The sequence below is a fragment of the Micropterus salmoides genome, unplaced genomic scaffold (genome assembly GCF_014851395.1).
Source record: "Micropterus salmoides isolate LMB-PRFRI ecotype aquatic unplaced genomic scaffold, ASM1485139v1 Ms_hic_scaffold_17, whole genome shotgun sequence".
In the NCBI taxonomy this organism is placed as follows: domain Eukaryota; kingdom Metazoa; phylum Chordata; class Actinopteri; order Centrarchiformes; family Centrarchidae; genus Micropterus; species Micropterus salmoides.
Window position 1 is genome coordinate 30,797,043 of NW_024040817.1, and position 23,570 is coordinate 30,820,612.

At 42.1% G+C, this 23,570-nt stretch overlaps 1 protein-coding gene and 1 pseudogene across 1 annotated transcript; one reads left to right on the top strand and one right to left on the bottom strand.

Annotated features, from left to right (window-relative positions):
* Positions 1-5,563: 5,563 nt before the first annotated feature.
* On the bottom strand, positions 5,564-7,652 carry LOC119906836 (homeodomain-interacting protein kinase 1-like). Its single transcript, XM_038724251.1, has one exon. The coding sequence runs from the start codon at positions 7,397-7,399 to the stop codon at positions 5,720-5,722; it is 1,680 nt and encodes a 559-aa protein (XP_038580179.1). The 5' UTR covers positions 7,400-7,652; the 3' UTR covers positions 5,564-5,719.
* Positions 7,653-8,761: 1,109 nt separating this feature from the next.
* On the top strand, positions 8,762-20,709 carry LOC119906864 (annotated as a pseudogene).
* Positions 20,710-23,570: the final 2,861 nt, after the last annotated feature.

A 23,570-nucleotide genomic window follows, 5' to 3' on the forward strand; every position in this document is an offset into this window, starting at 1 on the left:
CCCCACCATGAATAGCCTCTATTATGATAAAGCTAACGTGGAACTCCATCCATCCATCGTCAACCGCTTATCCTGCGTACATGGTCGCAGGGAGGCTGGAGCCAATCCCAGCTGACGTCGGGCGAAGGGCGGGGTACACCCTGGACAGGTCGCCAGTCCATTGCAGGGCCACACATAGACAAACAACCACTCACACTCACATTGAAACTATTTTATTTGCATCTAAATTAAAATGCCTCTACCTACCACCTGCACTGACGGGATACTCACACAGGCGGCGTATGCGCCTCGTTACGGCTGAGCCACGGCTGCTGGAGCAAATCGCTGCCATTGTAGTCAATGATTGTGCTCACACTAGAAGCGCCGCAGTGCAGCGCAAAGAGAATTCGGTTGATTTTCAAAATAAAATTCCTTGTACAGACTCCCGATCGTATATCAACAATAAACACAGACCAAAAAAGACCAACGAAGAAATAATTTAACTGTGTAGCCTTCTTAACCACGGTAGAAGCACAAAAATCAACTAAATCTAAACAATTCAGCAAAATCAGGCAGGAAAAACGTTCCATGTGGGAATTTCGGCCCTGCAGGGAACTGGGGGAAACGGTTCACAGAGCGCTGAGATCGGTTGTATAAGCACACAAAATGACAAATAAACAAGTCAACAACGTGGGGTAGGCTGCACGCTCCGCTACTGAGACGCTTCCAGTGGACGCATCAAAACCGTGGTGCAGCCGTAATGTACCGTAGACGCAGTCAGTGGATCCCCGCCGTTAGGGTGTTGCTAATGATGCGTTCCCGATCGCTTGGAACTTGGATATTTCCCAGGTGAATTTTCAGACTTCCGACCTGAAAGCATTCCAGATGCATAATGTGTAATGACGCCGAATGTGAATGAAAAACATGGCTGACGTGACAAACTGATGGTTCTGACTGACTGATGTCAAGTGTGCACACAGTTGAACCCTCAGCAGTGGCCTTGGTGTACCTACAATAACAATGACAGCATACTGTATTTCTACATCAATTTACATCCAGAACAGGTTTTACTAGATGATAGGGCTGAACGATTAATCATTTTCAAATCTAAATTACAAACCGTTCCGTTGTCTGCATGTTACATCTCCCACACGGAGCATTTCAGAATAAGAGCATTTTGCCTGCTTGATTTTGCTGATTTGTTCAGATTTTGTGGATTTGTTCGGTTGTCATTGATTTTTGTGCGTCTACCATTGTTAAGTAGCCACGCAGTAAAAAAATTTTTTGTCTGTTTTAACTGTGTTTATAGTTGATACACAATTGGAAGTCTGCACAGGGTGTTTTATTTAGAAAGTCCAGCGGATTCTCTATGCCGTTCTGTGTCTGACTTCCTGCCCGGTTCATCTGCTCTGTGCTGCTTGAATCGGGTTTCGTCAAAAATAGACTGGCAGTGAATATTGAACTTTAGCTAAACTTAAAAAATATAAATCGCAAATCGAATTGTAATTGCAATGTCTGACAGAAAATTCGCATTCGAAAACTGCGTTCAATTGCCTCGCTTTGAAAAACTCAACAGTTGTACTATCACTGTCTTCTAGACAGATACAAGACTATTTGTATTTATGTAAATTGTGCACTGGGTCATACTTTATAATATTATACTTTAATGTTAATGGACATGTGTTTTGGTTTCCATATGTTTCCACAAGGTGTTGTTTATGCAAACAAAATGTGCACAGTGCTGCTAATTTTATTTGTGGTTTCCAATATGAAACTTGGTTTAACTGTGTATCGGTGCTATTTGAACATTTTCAGCACATTTTAATAACACAATAAACCTGATAAGTGTGATCATGTTGTTTACTCTAATCTTGATTTAAAAATGTCAATACCATTTCATCTCTAGTCAGAAGACAACGGAAGGGGAGGAGAATTCTGACTGAAATATTCAGTCAATGGCAGGCTTGTAAGTCATTATATCTTAAAGTAATGACTTGGTTAGATACGCTTATCCTGTGCACAGGGTCGTGGAGATACTTAATCATTTGAGATAAGTAAATCAGTATTTTGAGATACTAAGTCATTATTCTTTGAAAGTTTCTCATTATAATGACTTGCAGCATCTTTTTTTTTTCATCACATTGGTGGAAATGGGTTTCCAGCAAGTACAGAAAATTCCCACATGCATTGCTATAATGTTCTAAATGTTAATGAACCTGCAAAATGTGAAAAACATACTTGTCAGATCATCAAGCATTTGGGGAGATTTTTGTGGGATTGACTGATCTTACCGTCTAACCACAGCTTATCATTTTTACACTTTGGCTTTTGTATGGCTTAAACAAACAAATAAAGTGTTAATTAGTGAGCTTTACATCTTTTTTAAACTAACTGTCTTCACACATGCACACAGAACTAGAGAGAAAGGAAAGAAGGAAAATGAGGAGTGAGTTAGACGGCTTGTTAACCTCCATACTGTGATCAGATCACCATCACTGATGTTCTTTTAGAAATGTTGCTCATGGATAGTGGTTACAAGTAATGATGCCTGTGCATCGCTTTGTACGGCGTACAGGCCTACAGACTACGTCAGCTGGTTCATTTGCCTAATCTTTGCAGGTCTTTAGACCACTGAACGCACACAACAATGGGCTGAAGGAACCTTTTAGTTCCATGAAAAGAGATCCGGGGACTAAAAAGTTCCGGCTACTTTTGGTGGAAATGCAGCTATAGTTGTTCATATTTACATATCACGGAAAAAGTAGGAGATTAGATTGCAGCTTATACATACTGTGTTGACCAGCAGTCATTACTTACTTACATACACACCACAGACTGTATATAAGAAATGGACGTAGTCATCGTGACGTCACCCGTTGGTTTGTGGACTGCCGTTTTGAAGCCTCGAGTTTGGCCGATAGGTCGCCGCCATGTCGAGTTTTTGCAACCAGGAAGTGCCCGGAAATGACGATACGGCGGAGCTAACGGCCGTGTGCGGAGCTAGCTAGCTTGCTTAGCTAGGTGCATCTGTAATTCACGTTAACATCAACGTCATTTTAACAGGGCTGATAACTTTGTCTAGCGAACAACAGTCTTAAATCTAAATGTACTCACCAGAGAAAGTGAACAGCCGACTCCTAATAAGCTTTTTCAACGGTGCTGGTTAAATTTACACAGGGCCGAGGGTACGAGTCTGCTCCAGCCTGATTGACAGGTTCCCATAGTAACGACTTGTCAACTTGTCAGATAATCCCGCCCTGAAACATACTCTGCTTTTTGGTCTATTTTAAAATAAATGGGGCCATAATTTACTAAATGAACATCATTTTGTATTGAAGAAGACTTGAAACTAGCAACTGAGACCATAAACACATCAGGAAAGTGTTTACTGGGGTACTTCAGCTGAGAAGTAGGGTCATGTTCCCATTATTTCTAATGGAGCCAGACTTCTTTTTGCAACCAGAGTCAAGAGTCGCCCCCTGCTGGATTTTCAATAGAATGCAGGTTTCAGGGACTTCCGCATCGGCTTCATATTGTGGACCGGAAGCTTCCGACTTCATATACGCACGCACGCACGCCCACCCGCACGCCCGCCCGCGCGCACACACACACACACACACACACACATTCACACACACACACCCCGTTTGTTAAGGATGTGTCCCGGGGAAGATCTCTGGCTAGCATACAGAAACATGTTGGTCTGGGAAGAAAACTGGGTGGGTGACGGAAGACAGAGACAGTCATTACCTGTCTAATGTAATGTGCGTGTAATGGTATAGAGACCATTCAACATGTGCTGGTTGAGTGTAGAGGCTATGTGGAGGCGAGGAGGAAAATAGCAGCAGTTGTAGAGAAAGCTAAGCTTAAGTTCACTGTCGAGAACCTCCTTGGGGATAAAGCATGGGGAATATCTAAGCACCTCATTAAATATCTGAAAGATACGGGATTAATGGAAAGGATATAGCTTTTCAATTTTAATTTTTTAATTTTTTTGTTTCATTTGTTTATTTGCTTTTTATGTTAGTCTGTTCCACACTCCAGTCCGGTAGGTGGCGGTAATGCTCCTAAATGCTGGTTGTCAACCGCCATGGAGGGCAGGTTGGCATGATTTTTTCTGCAGTCCTGACTGTCCGTTGTAGTCTGCTCCTGTCCTTTTTGGTGGCAGATCCAAACCAGACAGTGATTGAGTTGCAGAGCACAGACTGGATGATGGCTGTGTAGAACTGGATCAGCAGGTCCTTAGGCAGGTTGTGCTTCCTGAGCTGACACAGGAAGTACATCCTCTGCTGGGCCTACTTGATGATGGTGTCAGTGTTGGGCTCCCATTTCAGGTCCTGGGATATAGTGGAACCCAGAAACCTGAAGGATTCCACAGCAGACACAGGGCTGTTGAGTATGGTGTTGGGGGGCAGAGTGGGGGGGATCCTCCTGAAATCCACGATCATCTCCACAGTTTTGAGCGTGTTAAGCTCCAGGTTGTTCTGGACGCACCAGAGAGCTAGCTGATCAACCTCCTGTCTGTAGGCCGACGCATCACCGTCCCGGATGAGGCGGATGACCGTTGTGTTGTGGGGCCTGTAATGTCCTTCAGGTGGGCCAACACCAGTCTTTCAGAGGACTTCATGACTACAGATGTCAGGGCGACGGGCCTGTAGTCATTTAGTCCAGAGATGGAGGGTTTTTTGGGACCAGGATGACTGTGGAGCGTTTGAAGCAGGAGGGAACTTCACACAGCTCCAGTGATTTGTTGAAGATCTGAGAGAAGATGGGGGCCAGCTGGTCCGCACAGATTTTCAGGCACGTTGGTGAGACACCGTCAGGTCCAGGAGCCTTCCTGATCTTCTGCTTTTGGAAGAGGTGGCTCACGTCCTCTTCACAGATCTTGAGTGCAGGTGAAAGGTCAGAGGAGGAAGGTGACTGTTTGAAGATTGCGGGGGAGAGGTGTGACTCTGGGCTTTTCAAACCTACAGTAGAAACCATTCAGCTCGTCTGCCAGTCGTTGAGTACCAGCAGTGTTGGGGGATGGCCTCTTGTAGTTTGTGAGTGTCCGTAGGCTTCTCCACACTGACACAGGGTCGCTGGCTGCAAAGCTGTTATTTAGCTTTTCAGCGTAGCACCTCTTTGCAGCTTTGATCTCTGAATGTCTCAACCAAGTCCAGTTGCCCTTGATTTTAACCTTCATTGGATGTTATGCAAACATATTCCAGAGGGAAATGATTTGTATTTACATAAATATTTACATATTATAGAGGGCAAGGATTTGTATTTACATAAACATTTACTTATTTACATATTACAGAGGGAGATGATTTGTATTTACATAAATATTTACATATTATAGAGGGCAAGGATTTGCATTTACATAAACATTTACTTATTTACATATTACAGAGGGAGAGGATTTGTTTTTACATTAATATTTACATTTTACAGAGGGAGAGGATTTGTACTTACATAAATATAAAATTGTCAGAAACACAAATATAAATGGCAGTTTGTGCATTGATATGAAAATATTCGACAAACATACAGTTGACATAAATAAATGTAAGAAAATATATATAAATTTGGACAAAATAGATGCATGTAGTCCACAAGCTACATGTTATGAAAGAATAATATAAAACTTTGTGGCAGTTATTTACAAAATATGAATATTTGCATTATTACAGTCAATTATTACTATCAATTCAATATGTGATTCAAATGTGCTGTGTAGTAAAATCTTTGCAGCAACTTATGGCTTAATCATCCTGGAGAAGAATTGCTTGATCTTCTTCAGCCACTTCTTCCGGCATTTGACTTCAACAAAGTGTGTGTTTCCTTTGTCATTGTTAGTGTTTCCCTCATGTGAATTATGACTAACAGAAGCAGGTGAAGTTGCCTTATCTGTGCCTGATGCTTTTTCATCTGTCCCAGCAGAGTTGGGGTCATTTAAGCCAGCACTGGCTACTTTGTCTGGTAGTCCATATTTTTTAGTTCCAGCAGTGACAATGTCAGCTGTGGCTGGTGGTTCATTTTCCTCAGTTCTATCATGTGAATTCTGACTAACAGGAGTAGGTGAAGTTGCCTTATCTGTGCCTGATGCTTTTTCATCTGTCCCAGCAGAGTTGGGGTCATTTAAGCCAGCACTGGCTACTTTGTCTGGTTGTCCATTGTTTGTAGTTCCAGCAGTGACAATGTCAGCTGTGGCTGGTGGTTCATTTAGTGTATCATCCAATTTAGTAATGGACGAACCATTCCAACCTGTCACTTTTCTGGATGTTTCAAAGGGTTTGCATTCAACCGATGACTGCTCCAGTTGGCAGTCCTCCATGGCCAAACGGGCAGATGTCACATAAGGGTCTTTGTTAGAGTGAAAGTGTTTCATTGTGACAAAACTGTGCCCTAAAGCTTCGCTGGGGGTGATTCTCTTTTCAGGACTCACTTGCAGCATCTGTGTGATTAGGCTTAAAAAGGCCTGTGTGTCTTTATATTCAGCATAATTCTTCACTTTTGATCGGGTCTTTGCCATGTCATCCAGACTGGTAAACTTGTTGAAAATCCCCTCAGAGCGATGGACCACGTAGCCTGCTAAGCTGGTGTATTCATCTTCATCATTCAGTCTACACATAGAGTTTTCAAAGGTGAAAAATATGTAGGTCCTTCTTCCGTAATACAGCATGAATTTATCAGGTGGACCCTGCATCTGCACGATGGCTCTGATGACCTCATATTCAGACTCTGTTGGATAAAGGTGCTGTCCCAGGTACAGGAAGGCCAAAGTGCAACCTAGTGCCCACATATCGCTGGCCTCGTTCATTGGGAGGCCCAACAAGTCCTCTGGGGCCCTGTAAGCAACGCATTGCTCTGTGGTGCCATTCCTGAATGTGGAAACCGGTCCTGCTGCACCAAAACCAATCAGTTTCACCTTGAATGACTGCAACTGATTCACAAGCATTACCTTTTCTGGGCTAATGTCTTTATGAGCCAGACCGATGCTCTTGAGAGCATTCAGAGCCACCAGGAGCTGTTGTGTGATTACTCTGATCTCAGATAAACACAATGGCTTGAAGTGCTGTAGTTTCATGAAGTCGTACAGACTTTTGTCGAGCAGTTCATATTCCAGACAAACACGTTCAAAGTGTTTAAAATGCCTATTAAACCTGACCAAGTTGTTCTTGTCTGGGTCAAGCTTACTGAGTTCTTTAAGGTTGGCCAACTCCCTTTGACCAGACCAGGGGAAGTTATTATGCATAATCTTCACAGCCACGTCCTTCTTGGCCCGATGAAATAGTTTGCATCGGAACACTCGCCCAGTACCTCCAACCCACAGGGGCTCTCTTACAATATACCATCTTGATCTTGATTCATCAAACATATAGTAATTGTTTGGGATGTAATAATAACACTTTACTTTAGCTAATGTTGATCCCATTTCTACAAGTTAAATGTTTCCACCAGCTCTCTTTTTTTTTGTTGTAACTTGTGCCAAAAAACGTGCTTTGAGAACAAGATATGTGAAGATATCACCTTGGACGTCTGACTTAATGTATATTATAAAGTCAGAAGCTGGGTAGATCATTTGTATATACACTAAATGTTGAATAGATTACTAAAAAACCCTACTCAATCCCAAGAAATGTGCCAGGTGATGTCACATTTTGAATGCAGTGTAACTTTTTGCCTTTATCTTCAAAGATCAAAGCACAATGTCACACCTGATTTAAAAAATAAAAATTGAATGATGTCAAAGAACCTTATTATCCTGACGTCACATTTTGTATTGATTTGAAATTGACCAAAACCATGGCTGCGTTCCGATCCACAGTGTACATAAACAGTACTCCCTACTCACTGTTCCCTGCTCAGGGAATGTCGGTTAAGGGAACCTCCCTCGAAAATTCTTCCATTCGGAACACCCTGCAACATCATCATCACACGTCAGTTCCGCAGTGTGTTACCCTGGTAACGTAAACACCTCGGATACCCGCTGCTACTGTGGACATTTACTTTAATTAAATATTGAATATATGTTAAAATAAACTGATACAATTACTAAACTTATATTTCCATAACGTCTTCTATTTATATTCTATTAAAATGTATGTAACTTGTGAATAATTGTGATTGGATTAATTTACAAGATATGTAGCGTCATTCTTAAAAAGATTCATACGAGCATTGTTGTTTTTAGTCAACCTAACCTCTGAAATAATCATATAAATAATAACACATAATAATAGAATAGAATAATAATACAATGACAATACATACATTTATTCATTTAGCTGACGCTTTTATCCAATCTCTTGCTCAGGGACACATTGGTGTCTCATAGTGGATTTGAACCCAGGTCTCTCACACGAAAGGCATGAGCCTTATGCGCTACTCCATCACCACCCCTATATAATTACAGAAACTCTGTGGTCTGCTCTATTGGTAGCTCCTATGAGGTGCAAAGGCTTATAGGTAATCTTTCTTGTCAACTTCCTGCGAATTGATGAACCGTCGTTCCCTTCTTCCCTACACAGTTCACAGTGCCCTTTGAAGTGAACATGTTGTGCTCTCTGCGGTTTGGAATACCCTGTGCAGTCCACTTAGCAGGGAACTACAAGGCCATCGGAACGCACCCCATTATTACGTTTATGTTGGCCCTAATCAATAAATAATTATCAGGCTGGGTATGGTTGTAAGATGGGGAGAGTTGTAACAACACCAATTCCACCAATTGGAAATTGCCAGATAAAACGCGTCAGGTTTGTTAAACTGAAGCGTGAAGTGGACGAGTCTAATCAAAATGCTCGTAGCTGACGACGACGAGCGGGCCTCTCAAGAAGGAGGTGATGAGATGTGAAGGCACGTGAGTTACACCAGAAGATGTTCAACACATTTTCCCGTTTCATTAACAGAGAGAAAGAGTTGTTGTTAGCTGCTGTCGCTCTGTTTAGACAGAAAAAACAGCAGAGAGGCCGTTTCTGATTCTCAGCAGAGATGGTCTCTCCTCTGAAAGTGAGGCTGCTTTCGACCTGCAGAGAGAGCCGAGTTGCTGTGAGGTGAAGGCGGCGCCGATCCGGAGCAGCAGTGACCCAGATCTGATCGAGGTGAGTGGGTCAGCTGTGTGGACGCCGTCAGGCTCTCAGAGGGATTTCACCGTGTGAATCCAGATTTACTCCGTTTATCTCTGGATATTTATACTCAGATTATCTCTCTCGAGGATCATTTCACCACTCTGCTGAGGAAAGGAAATGAAAGGATGTCATGCTCTGCTGGAGGACCAGCATGAATGTCGAGACAAACCACTGATCTGCAGCACTTTATGTCAGTTTTAGATATAAACTGATTACTGGCTGTAATAAACAAACAGGAAGTAGAGGTTAAAAACCGGAAACAAAACCAGTCGCATGGACCTAAAGACCATGAATGTGAGAAATGTGAAGAGAGGTTTTAAGAATTGGGTTTAAAATGGGCACGCTCCAATGTAAACACGAACTGTCTACACGAACACGGGTATTTTCATAACCATGACTTTTTGTACGCGGTTCGGCCGTCCATCCATTTTTGAAAACCCCTGCCGGGGTGAGGATTTTCAGAAACGCCGGTTGCTGTGCTGTCGTGTGGACAGGGTTTTGCCTCGCGACGTCAGATTGTGCGCCACTACCTGCTTTGTTTACAATTTTATTAGGCTCTGATTGGCCAACGTGGCTTTACAGCTAGGGCCATATCGCTGCCAGGCAGTTTGGTGTGCTCTTGACAGCGCTTGATAGCGTGTGTTTGCGTTTTCATGTGGACGGAGATTTTTTTAAACAAAGGAGGAAAAACTCCAGTTATAAACAAATCCGAAGTGGAAAAGATCAGATTCCATGTGACTTGGCCTGTTAACACGGTCAGAAAAGATCAGATCTGAGTCACATGTGGTTGACTCAGATCTGATTGGCCTGCAGTCTGAGCGTAGCCTAAAATATTGACAATATTCTATTTCTCTGCATCTTTATCATATTGGATCGTGCAGAAACAGAATTCTGCATCTTTAATGATTTCCTTTCCTCATCAGAGTCAGTCATCAGAGTCAGTGTGCCGGGAAATTAAAATAATCAATAAAGTTATGCTGCTGTATTTCTCAACGGGGAGAAGATTCATCCTATTTCACCCGGCCGCTATTGATTAGAATGTTGAAAGGCAAAGACCACCTCAAGTTAGGTCAAACTTTAATGGAACACAGCTAATGGGGTAAATACCCAGGGGAAGCAGTGAGAGTTAACGAATAATGCGACCAAGACAAGAGAGTTATAAGTAGATAGAACAGGAAATGCATGTTAGGGGGTTAGCTTTACTGATCAAAACAAACGTCACACTCATGCATGAGCACGCGAGAGGCCTGCAGCACTTTGCACATTTAGCAACAGACATTTGTGAAACTGGATGTGAAACGGCGGTCACAAGTCACTTTGGGAAGCAGCTCCCTGAAGCACACTGCTCCACGGGGCAGACAGACAGGCCCAGTTATGCAGCACTTGAATGAAACAGCAGATGTAGGTGAGACTGATCTGAGCTGCCTGTCTGAGGGTGAGATTAGGACGCCGGGTTAGTGTGTGTGGTTCTCACGTCTTGGTGTGTCAGGAAGTGCTGCTTCAGCATCCTCACACACACACACACACACACACACACACACACGTTTGTTCCTCTATCCCTGTGGGGACATCTCATTGACATAAACATAATGCAACTAACTGACCTTAAACCCTTAATTTAACCTTAACCATCAGAACTACAGGCCTGACCTTTAACCCTTAATTTAACCTTAACCATCTCAACTACAGGCCTGACCTTTAACCCTTAATTTAACCTTAACCATCTCAACTACAGGTCGTTTAAATCACTGTTTTTTTGACACTGAATGCAACGCTCAGTAAATACCTTTATCCAGTTTTAAGCTTTTGATATCATCAGCTCTCCCACAAACCAGCTGTGTTTACCCTCCAGACTAAAAATAAATTTCCGCCTGCATTAAAATGACACAAGAGCACAGAGGTTTTAATGTTGCTGCTGTGATCAATACGGTTACTACAAATCGAATAGATACAGAACAGCGTTATTAGGACTTTACTTAGTTAGGATCTGGTCCCACAAAACTCTCTTTTTCAAAACTGAAACACCATCAAACACTTTACTAGTGGTTCTCAACAATACTAATAATTATTGTGATATATTTTCTTCAATAACAATGTAACAATTGTTCAATTAATGTTTGATATTATTCACTAGAATCATACACGAATTAGGACTTAGGATGTTTATTTTGTTCAAAAACGGACTGAAAAAAGCTTTTACTTAATTTCACTTGTGCATATTTGTTGACAAAGTTTTATCATAATAGTTTTGAATGTTCTACCTCACTCTGTGAAGTGATCCACTGTTTGGCCTCACGTGTTCTGACCATAAAGAAAAGTTTAAATCACGGTTTCTTCAACTTTCACTTGTATTGTTATACAAGCTGCACGCTCGCTACTTTACACTGTTCTACAAGCTGCACGCTCACTACTTTACACTGTTATACAAGCTGCACTACTTTACACTGTTATACAAGCTGCACGCTCACTACTTTACACTGTTATACAAGCTATACGCTCACTACTTTACACTGTTATACAAGCTGCACTACTTTACACTGATCTACAAGCTGCACGCTCGCTACTTTACACTGTTCTACAAGCTGCACGCTCGCTACTATACACTGTTATACAAGCTGCACACTCGCTACTTTATACAAGCTGCACTCTGACTACTTTACACTGTTATACAAGCTGTACACTCACTACTTTACACTGTTATACAAGCTGTACGCTCACTACTTTACACTGTTATACAAGCTGCACGCTCACTACTTTATACAAGCTGCACGCTTGCTACTTTACAGTGTTATACAAGCTGCACGCTCGCTACTTTATACAAGCTGCACGCTCGCTACTTTACACCGTTATACAAGCTGTACGCTCACTACTTTACACTGTTATACAAGCTGTACGCTCGCTACTTTACACTGTTATACAAGCTGTACACTCACTACTTTACACCGTTATACAAGCTGTACGTTCGCTACTTTACACTGTTATACAAGCTGTACGCTCACTACTTTACACTGTTATACAAGCTGCACGCTCACTACTTTATACAAGCTGCACGCTCACTACTTTACACTGTTATACAAGCTGCACGCTCACTACTTTATACAAGCTGCACGCTCGCTACTTTACACTGTTATACAAGCTGCACGCTCACTACTTTATACAAGCTGCACGCTCACTACTTTACACTGTTATACAAGCTGCACGCTCACTACTTTATACAAGCTGTACGCTCGCTACTTTACACTGTTATACAAGCTGCACGCTCACTACTTTATACAAGCTGCACGCTCACTACTTTATACAAGCTGCACTCTGACTACTTTACACTGTTATACAAGCTGTACACTCACTACTTTACACTGTTATACAAGCTGTACGCTCACTACTTTACACTGTTATACAAGCTGTACGCTGACTACTTTACACTGTTCTACAAGCTGCACTACCTGAAACTGTTATACAAGCTGCACGCTCACTACTTTACACTGTTATACAAGCTGTACACTCACTACTTTACACTGTTATACAAGCTGTACGCTCGCTACTTTACACTGTTATACAAGCTGCACGCTCGCTACTTTACACTGTTATACAAGCTGCACGCTCGCTACTTTATACAAGCTGCACGCTCACTACTTTACACTGTTATACAAGCTGCACGCTCACTACATTATACAAGCTGCACGCTCGCTACTTTACACTGTTATACAAGCTGCACGCTCGCTACTTTACACTGTTATACAAGCTGCACGCTCACTACTTTATACAAGCTGTACGCTCGCTACTTTACACTGTTATACAAGCTGCACGCTCACTACTTTATACAAGCTGCACGCTCGCTATTTTACACTGTTATACAAGCTGCACGCTCGCTACTTTATACAAGCTGCACGCTCGCTACTTTACACTGTTATACAAGCTGCACGCTCGCTACTTTACACCGTTATACAAGCTGCACGCTCGCTACTTTACACCGTTATACAAGCTGTACGCTCGCTACTTTACACTGTTATACAAGCTGCACGCTCACTACTTTACACTGTTATACAAGCTGCACGCTCGCTACTTTATACAAGCTGCACGCTCGCTACTTTATACAAGCTGCACGCTCGCTACTTTATACAAGCTGCACGCTCGCTACTTTACAGTGTTATACAAGCTGCACGCTCGCTACTTTATACAAGCTGCACGCTTGCTACTTTATACAAGCTGCTACTTTATACAAGCTGCACGCTCGCTACTTTATACAAGCTGCACGCTCGCTACTTTACACCGTTATACAAGCTGCACGCTCGCTACTTTACACTGTTATGCAAGCTGTACGCTCGCTACTTTACACTGTTATACAAGCTGTACGCTCGCTACTTTACACTGTTATACAAGCTGCACGCTCACTACTTTACACTGTTATACAAGCTGCACGCTCGCTACTTTATACAAGCTGCACGCTCGCTACTTTATACAAGCTGCATGCTCGCTACTTTACAGTGTTATACAAGCTGCACGCTCACTACTTTATACAAGCTGCACGCTCGCTACTTTATACAAGCTGCTACTTTATACAAGCTGCACGCTCGCTACTTTATACAAGCTGCACGCTCGCTACTTTACAGTGTTATACAAGCTGCACGCTCTCTACTTTATACAAGCTGCAAGCTCGCTACTTTACAGTGTTATACAAGCTGCACGCTCGCTACTTTATACAAGCTGCACGCTTGCTACTTTATACAAGCTGCTACTTTATACAAGCTGCACGCTCGCTACTTTATACTGTTATACAAGCTGCACTGGAGCAAAGTATATTTCTTCAGTGTCGTCACATGAAAAGATAGAATCAGATATTTACAAACATGTGAGGGGTGGACTCCCTTTTGTGAGATGCTGTATCTGGGAGATAAATACTAAACCCCTTTTATTTGAATGTAGTTTTTCTATGAAGTGGTTAAAAGTTCCCCAGAGACAACACAGAGGACCTTTGTGTTATTCTGTTCAACTTGCATCAAACACTTCAAAACACTTAGATGAAGTTGTGAATCGTTCATTTTCTGGTAGAAGATCAGTCTTAGGCTGGAGTTCTGCTTTATTATCATAATAAGGAGGCTGTCAGTCACTTGAACTGAGCGGCGCTTCAGGCTGCCGTGGCCTACATCTGTCACTGTCCAAATCAATAGAGATGACAGAAGAAGAAGTCGTCAATCCCCTGTACAGACGGATGATGCTGCGCACTGATTGGCTGATCCTCCAGGCCCCTCCCCCATACCTCGCCTCCTGTGGGATGACAGGAGAGACACATAAATAACACTGCGGACACCTCTGAGTACCAGATGTCTGTCTGTACGAGGTTTCCACAGTCATCTGTTCGTCTCACCCTCCTCTCTGCAGGAAACCGGAGTTCATTATTTCCTGCGTTGGTGTTGGTCCTTAAAGGTACCATCAGAAAGCCTTTTTCACTGGCTGAAAGCTGAGCGTGTGAAGGCACCACGGAGGACAGAAGCAGGTGTTTTTGCACTTTTTTTGGGTGGATCTGGGGGGCGGTGAAGCTGCAGGTCTGACGTTTGCGGTTCAGGCTGTTGGAATTGATCTGGGATCAGGTTCAGGATGGAGCTGAAGGACTTCTGTCTGACAGACCGCTATCCCTTCATCAGTCCACAGCGGTGAGAAACAGATGGCTCATTATTTATTTCAAGTATTTCTTCTGTGATGTTCAACTTGTTTCAAACACTTCAAAGCACTTTTAGATAAAGTTAGAAAGAGAAATATAACTTCTGCCACTGTAACAGCAGCACCAGGAGTACTTTTACTGCTACAAGGTGTAGATAAGTAGGACTTTTTATACGATGCTGGAAGTCTGAGGGTGATGCTTATAGCAATATTTAGGAGTTTAAATAAAACAGACGATATGTCAGCTGTTGATTTGGTTTTTTAATAGAAGCAACTATTTTGGTCATTTAAAGGATCATTATCTAAGATGTGAATAAAACTTCCCAGGAAAATAACTTTAATACCAGCTTTAAACAACAACAACAACAACAACACAGGTGAACTATAAAATCTGAACTATGAATCATTAAATTCACTGATGTCTTGAAACATTAGACACAAACATGGCTCACTCCAGTTTCACGTCTGAGATACGCTGTGCAGAGGTGTCCCCGTGCCTTTTTTAAAACATTGTTCTGAAAATAACAACAATAAATGTTAACTTACAACTGAAAAAGCTTAGAGAAAGGTTTATTTGCACAATAACAAAACATGCAATGCAAAGTAAATATAGAAGAAAAAAATGTGCATTGACCAAATAAGTAACCCTTTTATTTTTGAATTTTGAATTGTCACCTGAATTTTGTGTTTCTTTATAAAACTAAAGACATTTCCGCCATAAATTGGTGCAGCAAATGTCTTCAGAATGCAGGAAATTAACTGTTTAATGGTCAAAAACAACCCCAGAACCCCCCACTCACATATTTCAGCACTGAAGATTTAATTAAAACAACGTTAAATGTCTTCTGGTCTTGTTCTTGTGACCCCAATTTCGTGCATCGTCACGCCTCTAATCTGAGAGGTCCCCACCACTTTCCAACACAAAGCAAAGCAACGCCCCGGGGGTTGTCGTGTAAATACTAGTTTAAGTACTGGAAGTATTCACAGCAGCACGTTCACTACTAGTTTTAATAGTAGGAGCAGTTTTAGCAGGCAAAACAGGTTTTTCCACTGAAATCTACCCACAGACAGAAATCTGTGCTTCTACAGTACGTTTGTACAGCAATTGTAAGTCGCTTTGGATAAAAGCGTCCGCCAAACTAATGTAAATGTCTTCAGAGAAGATGAAAAGAAGACAGGAAGTTATAAGGCGCATAGAGACTGACGGGGTCAGCTGGGAACATGCTAGCGCTCTTAGCTTCTTCCTCTTTTCTCTGACATTTCATTCATTAGAGTCGCTGAAGAGAGAAAGAAGCTCAGGCTGCTAACGGGTCGTTAGCTTGCTCGCTAACGGGTTGACAAAGCTGTGTGTCAGTTTGGATACTTTGGTTAGTGCACGAACATGCAGTACACTGTGTACTTGTGTAGTTCGTGAATTTTGACAGGGTAGTGTCGTCTCAAATCAAACATGGACGTGCTGCCGGAATTATTATTATTATTACTTCTTTTTCTTCACCACCTGCTACTTTGCTGTCTTCCTCTACTTTACCTTCTTCGCTGCCTTCTTTGCCTTTTTCTTCTTCTTCACCACCTTCTACTTTTTATTAAAAATGTTCCTCATCTGCAAGTTTGAAAACACGTTGGTGGTCCCTCCTCTTCTGCTACGTAGCCAAGATGGCGACTGTTGAGCGGGAGAAGTGTCCGGCGTCCCAAACTCAACTTTTCCACCGTTATGAGTGCACCGTCTGGGAACTCTACTGCGCTGCGTGTTGCCGTACTTCTCAGCGTGAACGCACTAACGCACTTTTTAAAGCATAACTTGTTAAAAACGTTCTGAAATACAGCTTGTAGTTAACTAATAAATGAAAGGTTTATTTGCACATTAAGAAAACAGTCGATGCAATTAAAATTTAGAAGAAACAAATATGAATTGTCCCCCCCAGATATCTCAGCATTGAGGATGTCTTTAAAAACGTTAAGGATCTTTTTGTCTCGTTCTCGTGAACCTTATGTTGTGTATCGTGATGTCTGTGTCTCGTGATCTGAGCCCTTGTGTCCCCACCACTTTTCAACAGCCTTGCCTGAGACACAGCAGCAGTTTATACTCACATTTTTAATTTGGTGGATAAAGTTTTAAATGCTGGTGAACACGTTTAAAGAGATTTGTCGACCAGAAAGAAATCTAGATCATTTAATGAGGTCGACTCAGTGACGTGGAGTGTTTCCTCTCTGCAGGTGGACTCCATCCTGAGGGGCGACTTCCTGACGCCAATGGGCGCCGCGGGGCCAAAGAGGCTCTGTCTGGGGTGCGGCGACTTCGCCCCCGGGTATCACTACGGCGTGACGTTCTGCGAGGCCTGCAAGGCTTTCTTCAAGAGGACCATACAAGGTGAGAGCGACAGGGTGTGTTTGTTAATCAGTAAGAGTCGTAATGAGCAGAGCAGGTCGATGCAGCTCAACACCCGCTGCATTAATTAGTGTGTGAAGCTGTGAGCTCACACATCAGCTGCGGGATTCAGACCTGCAGCATCGCAGGCTCAGACGAGTGATTGATCTGATCAGTTCAGTCATTTGGTTTTCACAGATCTATGGAAATAAAGAGAGGCCAAAACACTTTTGTCCCTTATAGAAAGTAAGTAAAAATTTACTCAAGTACAATACTGTAGTATTTTCCATTTCCGGCTACTTTTGACTTCTACTCTGCAGAAATATTGCAGTACATTTATCTGACTGTTTTAGTTACTAGTCAGTTTTCATGTAAAACATTTGTGATCAGTTTAAGAAATATGCATTCTTATAAATTACACTATATATATATAAATATAAAAACTTTATTTGTATAGTACTTATCAAACAAAGTGCTTCACAGAGAGATGAGACATAGGAGTGAAATACTGAAGACAAGAAAGGCAAGCCAAAATAACAGTCAATAAAAAACAACAAATAAAATATAACTTGAAATTGCAAAAAAACAGGAAATAAAATAATAATATTTTATTTATATTTAAATCCCAAAGTGCTACATGATAAAAATAGCTAAGTACTAAAAAGAATTAATTAATTAAATTAAACAAAACAAAATAGATGACATTTTGCAGGAGTTCTTTTAAATTTTAATGCTTCAGCATTTGTACTGGAGTATTTTTACACAGTGGCGTTATTACTTTTACTTGAGTAAAATATCCCAACACATCTTCCACCTCTGCCCACTTATACTGAAATGTAATTTATTTATTTATTTCAAAAACTGTTTCTCTGAAGCTTCATAGTTTGAATTCTCCTGTAACTTGAAACTGTTTAACACTTCAGAAAACATTCGTGCAATTAGAAGTCGGCTTACCACATAACAAGTGGTTTTTGTATTTATTGGAGTATCCGATAATATACCGAATTTATGCTCATCTTTGTTTCTTCTCCTGTGAGATTAAGAACAAACCAGGAGTGAAGAGCTCCACCTCACAGGTGGAGAGGAAAAGAGTTAACTGAGCCATTTTATAACCTCTGATGTTAGACTCCATGAAGAGCCAGAACAAGTTGAACTGGCTTTGTGAATCAGGGTCAGGGTCCATCGATCACTGTGTCGATGCTCAACAGTGTGAGTATCATCAGTCAATATCCTGTTAACAGGACTCTGGAGCTTAAGCCCCAATAAACACTTGTGGGGGGGGGTGTCTGGATAGACTATAGATTTCTGTGAGAATACACAAGATGGAAAGGAAGGAAGGAAGGAATCAAACAGAGGACATGCATTTAAAACCCTTATTTTTATTACTCAGACAGCACATTGAAACAGTATTTTAACATGTCTGATATATTGTTGATGCTTTAATGTAAAAAACGTCTCTGTTGTTTCTGTAAATCAAACGCGCTCTCTCTCTCTCGTCAAAGCTACAAATAAACTACAATTCCTTTCACACATTTCATTAAATAAGTAAATAAAACAAAACAAACAAGTTCTTTAAAACATAACATAAAAATAAATATTACATAAAAATATTAAAAATAAAAGTAAATAAAGAAAACAGTAAAAATAAATAAATAATAAATAAAAATAAAAAATCTGTATCAAATGTGAAATTTTAAAACAAAAATAAAAGATATAATTACTAAAATATCAAACAATCAAAATAATAATAATTTGAAAATTAGTACAATAATTTATCTCTCTCTATATCTATCTAGGCAACATCGAATACAGCTGCCCAGTGATGAACCAGTGTGAGATCACCAAGCGGAGGAGGAAAGCCTGTCAGGCCGGCCGCTTCCAGAAATGTCTCCAGGCCGGGATGATGAGGGAAGGTACGTCACGCCGGCCTGTCAGAGTCTGTGCAGCATTGTTGAGCCTGAGACTGTTAGTACGTCTTACTGGAAAGTCAGAGTTGAAGTTTAAAGGCAAAGAGAGGACAAGAGACGCAAAACTTTTCCAGACAAAATAATTACAAACTACAAAAAGATGTAAAACGACGACAGACACAAAACGATCACAAAGACTGGCTGTGTCATTTGTGGTCAGTTTGTGTCTCTTTCAGCTGACCAATCACTGAACAGATTCAGATTGTAGGGGCGTTGTTGTCGGGATACACCCGTGGTTCCTCCTCTCCAACCTCAGACCCGGATGCATTTCGGGTCAGGTGCTGCAGGCCGAAGCACAGTTACCTGACAGGTAAAGCTCCTCTCTGTGTTGCAGGTGTTCGGATGGACCGAGTGAGAGGAGGACGGCAGAAGTACAAGAGGCGGGTGGAGACAGGACTGAGTTTATACGCCAAAGCCCCGTACAGCCACGCCGTCAGCAGCCGTGAGTTCACACGTTCACACACAGGGTTTTAATTTCATTCACACTTCATGTTTATGTTGGAGTCGTTTCTTTAATTATTACCTGTCTTTTAGGAAACAAGGTGATTTCCCATTTGCTGCTGACAGAGCCCGATCAGCCGCCAATGATCGGGCTCTGTCGATCTGTTGATCGATTCGACCAATGACAGCAGCCTGCGGACCCTGCTGACCCTGTGTGACCTCCTGAACCGGGAGCTGCTGGTTCTGATTAGCTGGGCCAAACAGATACCAGGTAAATATTCAAATCACCTGGTGGGGGAGGAACCTTCTTACCCGTTTGATAAAACAGTAATACGTTGTTCTGATCTAATATACAGCGGATTTGTCTGAATTATGACTGTTGTGGGTTTTGTATTTGGCCTCATGCCTCTGGGCCACCGTACAGAACACACCGTAACACCTGCTACTATCGTAATCACAAGATATTTTCATTATGAGATACAGAAGTCGTAATTACAAGAAATGGGCTTCAATTGTGTTCTTTGGTGAAGTTTCAAACAGTCGTTATGTTGCTCTTGTCAGACACCAGACTCCATTGATAAAAACAGTGATTTTACCTTTGTGGTCCAGCGCTGCCTTGATCGGTTAGTTTGTGTTATTGTGTAACTGTGGGGTTTCTAACCCTTTAAAACACACAAGTCACACAAATTTAAAAACCCACCAAAATGACACAAACTAACCAGCAACTTCCATGTTCTGCAAATTTTACTGTTAGTGAAAATTACCGTTTTGAGGAGATCTTTATAGCGACTTATGTTAATAATTTCACCCAGAACTACAAGTAAAAAGGGATCACGTCGGATATATCAAATTATATTTTAGTACTCAGTAATCGGCTCTTCCCCACCCCGCTCAGGTTTCTCCAGGCTCTCATTGGTCGACCAGATGTCATTGCTGCAGAGCGGTTGGATGGAGGCGCTGCTTGTGGGCGTGGCCTGGCGGTCGCAGCGGCGGAGGAGATCGTGTTCGCCGGGAACCTGCAGCTGGACGAGGCCCAGTGTCGAGCCGCGGGACTGGCTGAGCTCTATAACAATAACAATGCTGCACAGACTCTATGCGTCACCTGACGGCGAGATAACAGGCGATGAACCTGAGCCCCGAGGAGGCCGTGACGCTGAAGGCCATGGCGCTCGCTAACTCATGTTAGCACACGTTGCTAATTACACTCTTTTGAACAAACTGGGGTGACAGCTGGCCGCCCTGTTATTGATTTACAATTATAAAAGGGGGGGGGGGGAGTGGTTATTGATTGGAGGCTGGGAGCTGAAGCATCACGGTATTGATTAGTTACACAAACACAAATGTTTTCTTGAGTCCTACGATTTGATGCGTGATTCTGTTATTCTATATCTTTATTATCAACAAATCTCATGTTCTGACTTTAACCAACAACATGTCGGTCCGTCTCAATGCTTCCTGACAGAAATGAAGTTTCACGTTTGAAACGGCCCAGTAATTCCCTAAAACACGTTAGTGGGGTCAGCTGTTGTTGATGCTAACGATGCTAACAGTGGAGGGACAGCAGTTGATCAATAACATCAGACTGGCTGTGTATGACTGCATTTAACACTCCTGTGGAAGCAGTGCATGATGGGACGCTGGTTGGTCCTTCCAGCTAAAGTGTGGTCAGTCTCCCACTGTTTGAGCCTCGGATCAATAAGCTGTGTTGATGACTCTGTCCTGGATCTATAGTTTTAACTGTCTGCCGGAGGACGCAGCCACAGGCTGACCTTCAACTGTGTCCCTCCACCGTCTCCCTCTCTGTGGCAGTTTCTATGTCTCTCTCCTTCTGTCCGTCTCTTTCTCTGTTGCCAAAGCTCAAAGTATCATATAAACAATAACATTTAAAAAATATTTATTTTTTAAAAATGACCTAAAAACTAAATTTATCTTGCATTTAAAATATGTCCAGCAGTAACATATTCACCTGCCATGGAACAATTATTAAAAATGACAAATAAAATAATAATTTATTCTAATTATTAGGTCACTTTATACGTGCACTGGTTTTTCTCAGTTCGTGGTGTGAGGGGAAATTATTATTTATTTACTTTATTATTTATTTGGGAAATTGTAAAAAGTATATAGCGTATACTGTACATTTGTAGTTATCTTAACAGTGATTAAGATGTAAAAGGTACAGCTGTATATTAGGTCCACTATAATAAAACCAGCCAGGAGCCAGGGGAGTGGGCTAATAATCTGAGAAAAAACTGAAAAATGATCTCAAATCTACAAGTAAAAAATCTGAATATTCTCTTAAATTATAGTCAGACATTTATGAGAGAAAATAGTGTTGTTTTTTGGTCAAAGAACCAAATCGCTTCATTTTGCAAGGCTGCAGCATCACACACACACACACACGCCCTGTATTACGCATACAGTGAAAAATAATATAGCCTTCTTTGCAGTCAGATTTAGCAGTGAGGAAATACTCATGATTTCAGCCTACAGTTACCATATTATCATATGCATTGGGATTTTGCTGTGAAGATATTTTGTTAAGTGGTATTAATTGATCTCATTAACACTGAATACTGTAGTACGAGTTAATCGGGAAGTTACACCTGACATCACAAAGTTACTCCTGAAGTTACCTGAATAAGCCAGTTATCTCGCTTCGTAGTACAGGCCACTGCTTTATGGTTGTAACACCAAGGAATACTGCTAACATGTATTTTGTGTGAGCGTGCGTGTATCCAAAGCCTGATATACAGTGGGGAGAACAAGTATTTGATACACTGCTGATTTTGCAGGTTTTCCTGCAGGTTTTCCTGCAAAATCACCGACATGCATTTTATTGCATCACCTACCAACCAGTAAGAATTCCGGCTCTCACAGACCTGTTAGTTCTTCTTTAAGAATCCCTCCTGTTCTCCTCTCATTACTTGTATTAACTGCACCTGTTTGAACTTGTTACCTGTATAAAAGACACCTGTCCACACACTCAATCAAACAGACTCCAACCTCTCCACAATGGCCAAGACCAGAGAGCTGTGTAAGGACATCAGGCATAAAATTGTAGACCTGCACAAGGCTGGGATGGGCTACAGGACAATAGGCAAGCAGCTTGGTGAGTGTTTGCGCAATTATTAAAAAATGGAAGAAGTTCAAGATGACGGTCAATCTCGCTCTGTCTGGGGCTCCATGCAAGATCTCACCTCGTGGGCATCAATGATGATGAGGAAGGTGAGGGATCAGCCCAGAACTACACGGCAGGACCTGGTCAATGACCTGAAGAGAGCTGGGACCACAGTCTCAACGAAAACCATTAGTAACACACTACGCCGTCATGGATTAAAATCCTGCAGCACACGCAAGGTCCCCCTGCTCAAGCCAGCGCATGTCCAGGCCCGTCTGAAGTTTGCCAATGACCATCTGGATGATCCAGAGGAGGAATGGGAGACGGTCATGTGGTCTGATGAGACAAAAATAGAGCTTTATGGTCTAAACTCCACTCGCCGTGTTTGGAGGAAGAAGGAGGATGAGTACAACCCCAAGAACACCATCCCAACCGTAAAGCATGAAGGTGGAAACATCGTTCTTTGGGGATGCTTTTCTGCAAAGGGGACACGACGACTGCACCGTATTGAGGGGAGGAGGATGGGGTCATGTATCGCGAGTCCTTGGCCTCAACCTCCTTCCCTCAGTAAGAGCACTGAAGATGGGTCGTGGCTGGGTCTTCCAGCATGACAACGACCAGAAACACACGGCCAGGGCAACTACGGAGTGGCTCCGTAACAAGCAAGGTCCTGGAGTGGCCAGTCTCCAGACCTGAATCCAATAGAAAATCTTTGAAGGGAGCTGAAAGTCCGTATTGCCCAGCGAGAGCCCCGAAACCTGAAGGATCTGGAGAAGGTCTGTAAGGAGGAGTGGGCCAAAATCCCTGCTGCAGTGTGTGTGCAAACCTGGTCAACTACAGGAAACGTATGATCTCTGTAACTGCAAACAAAGCTTTCTGTACCAAATATTAAGTTCTGCTTTTCTGATGTATCAAATACTTATGTC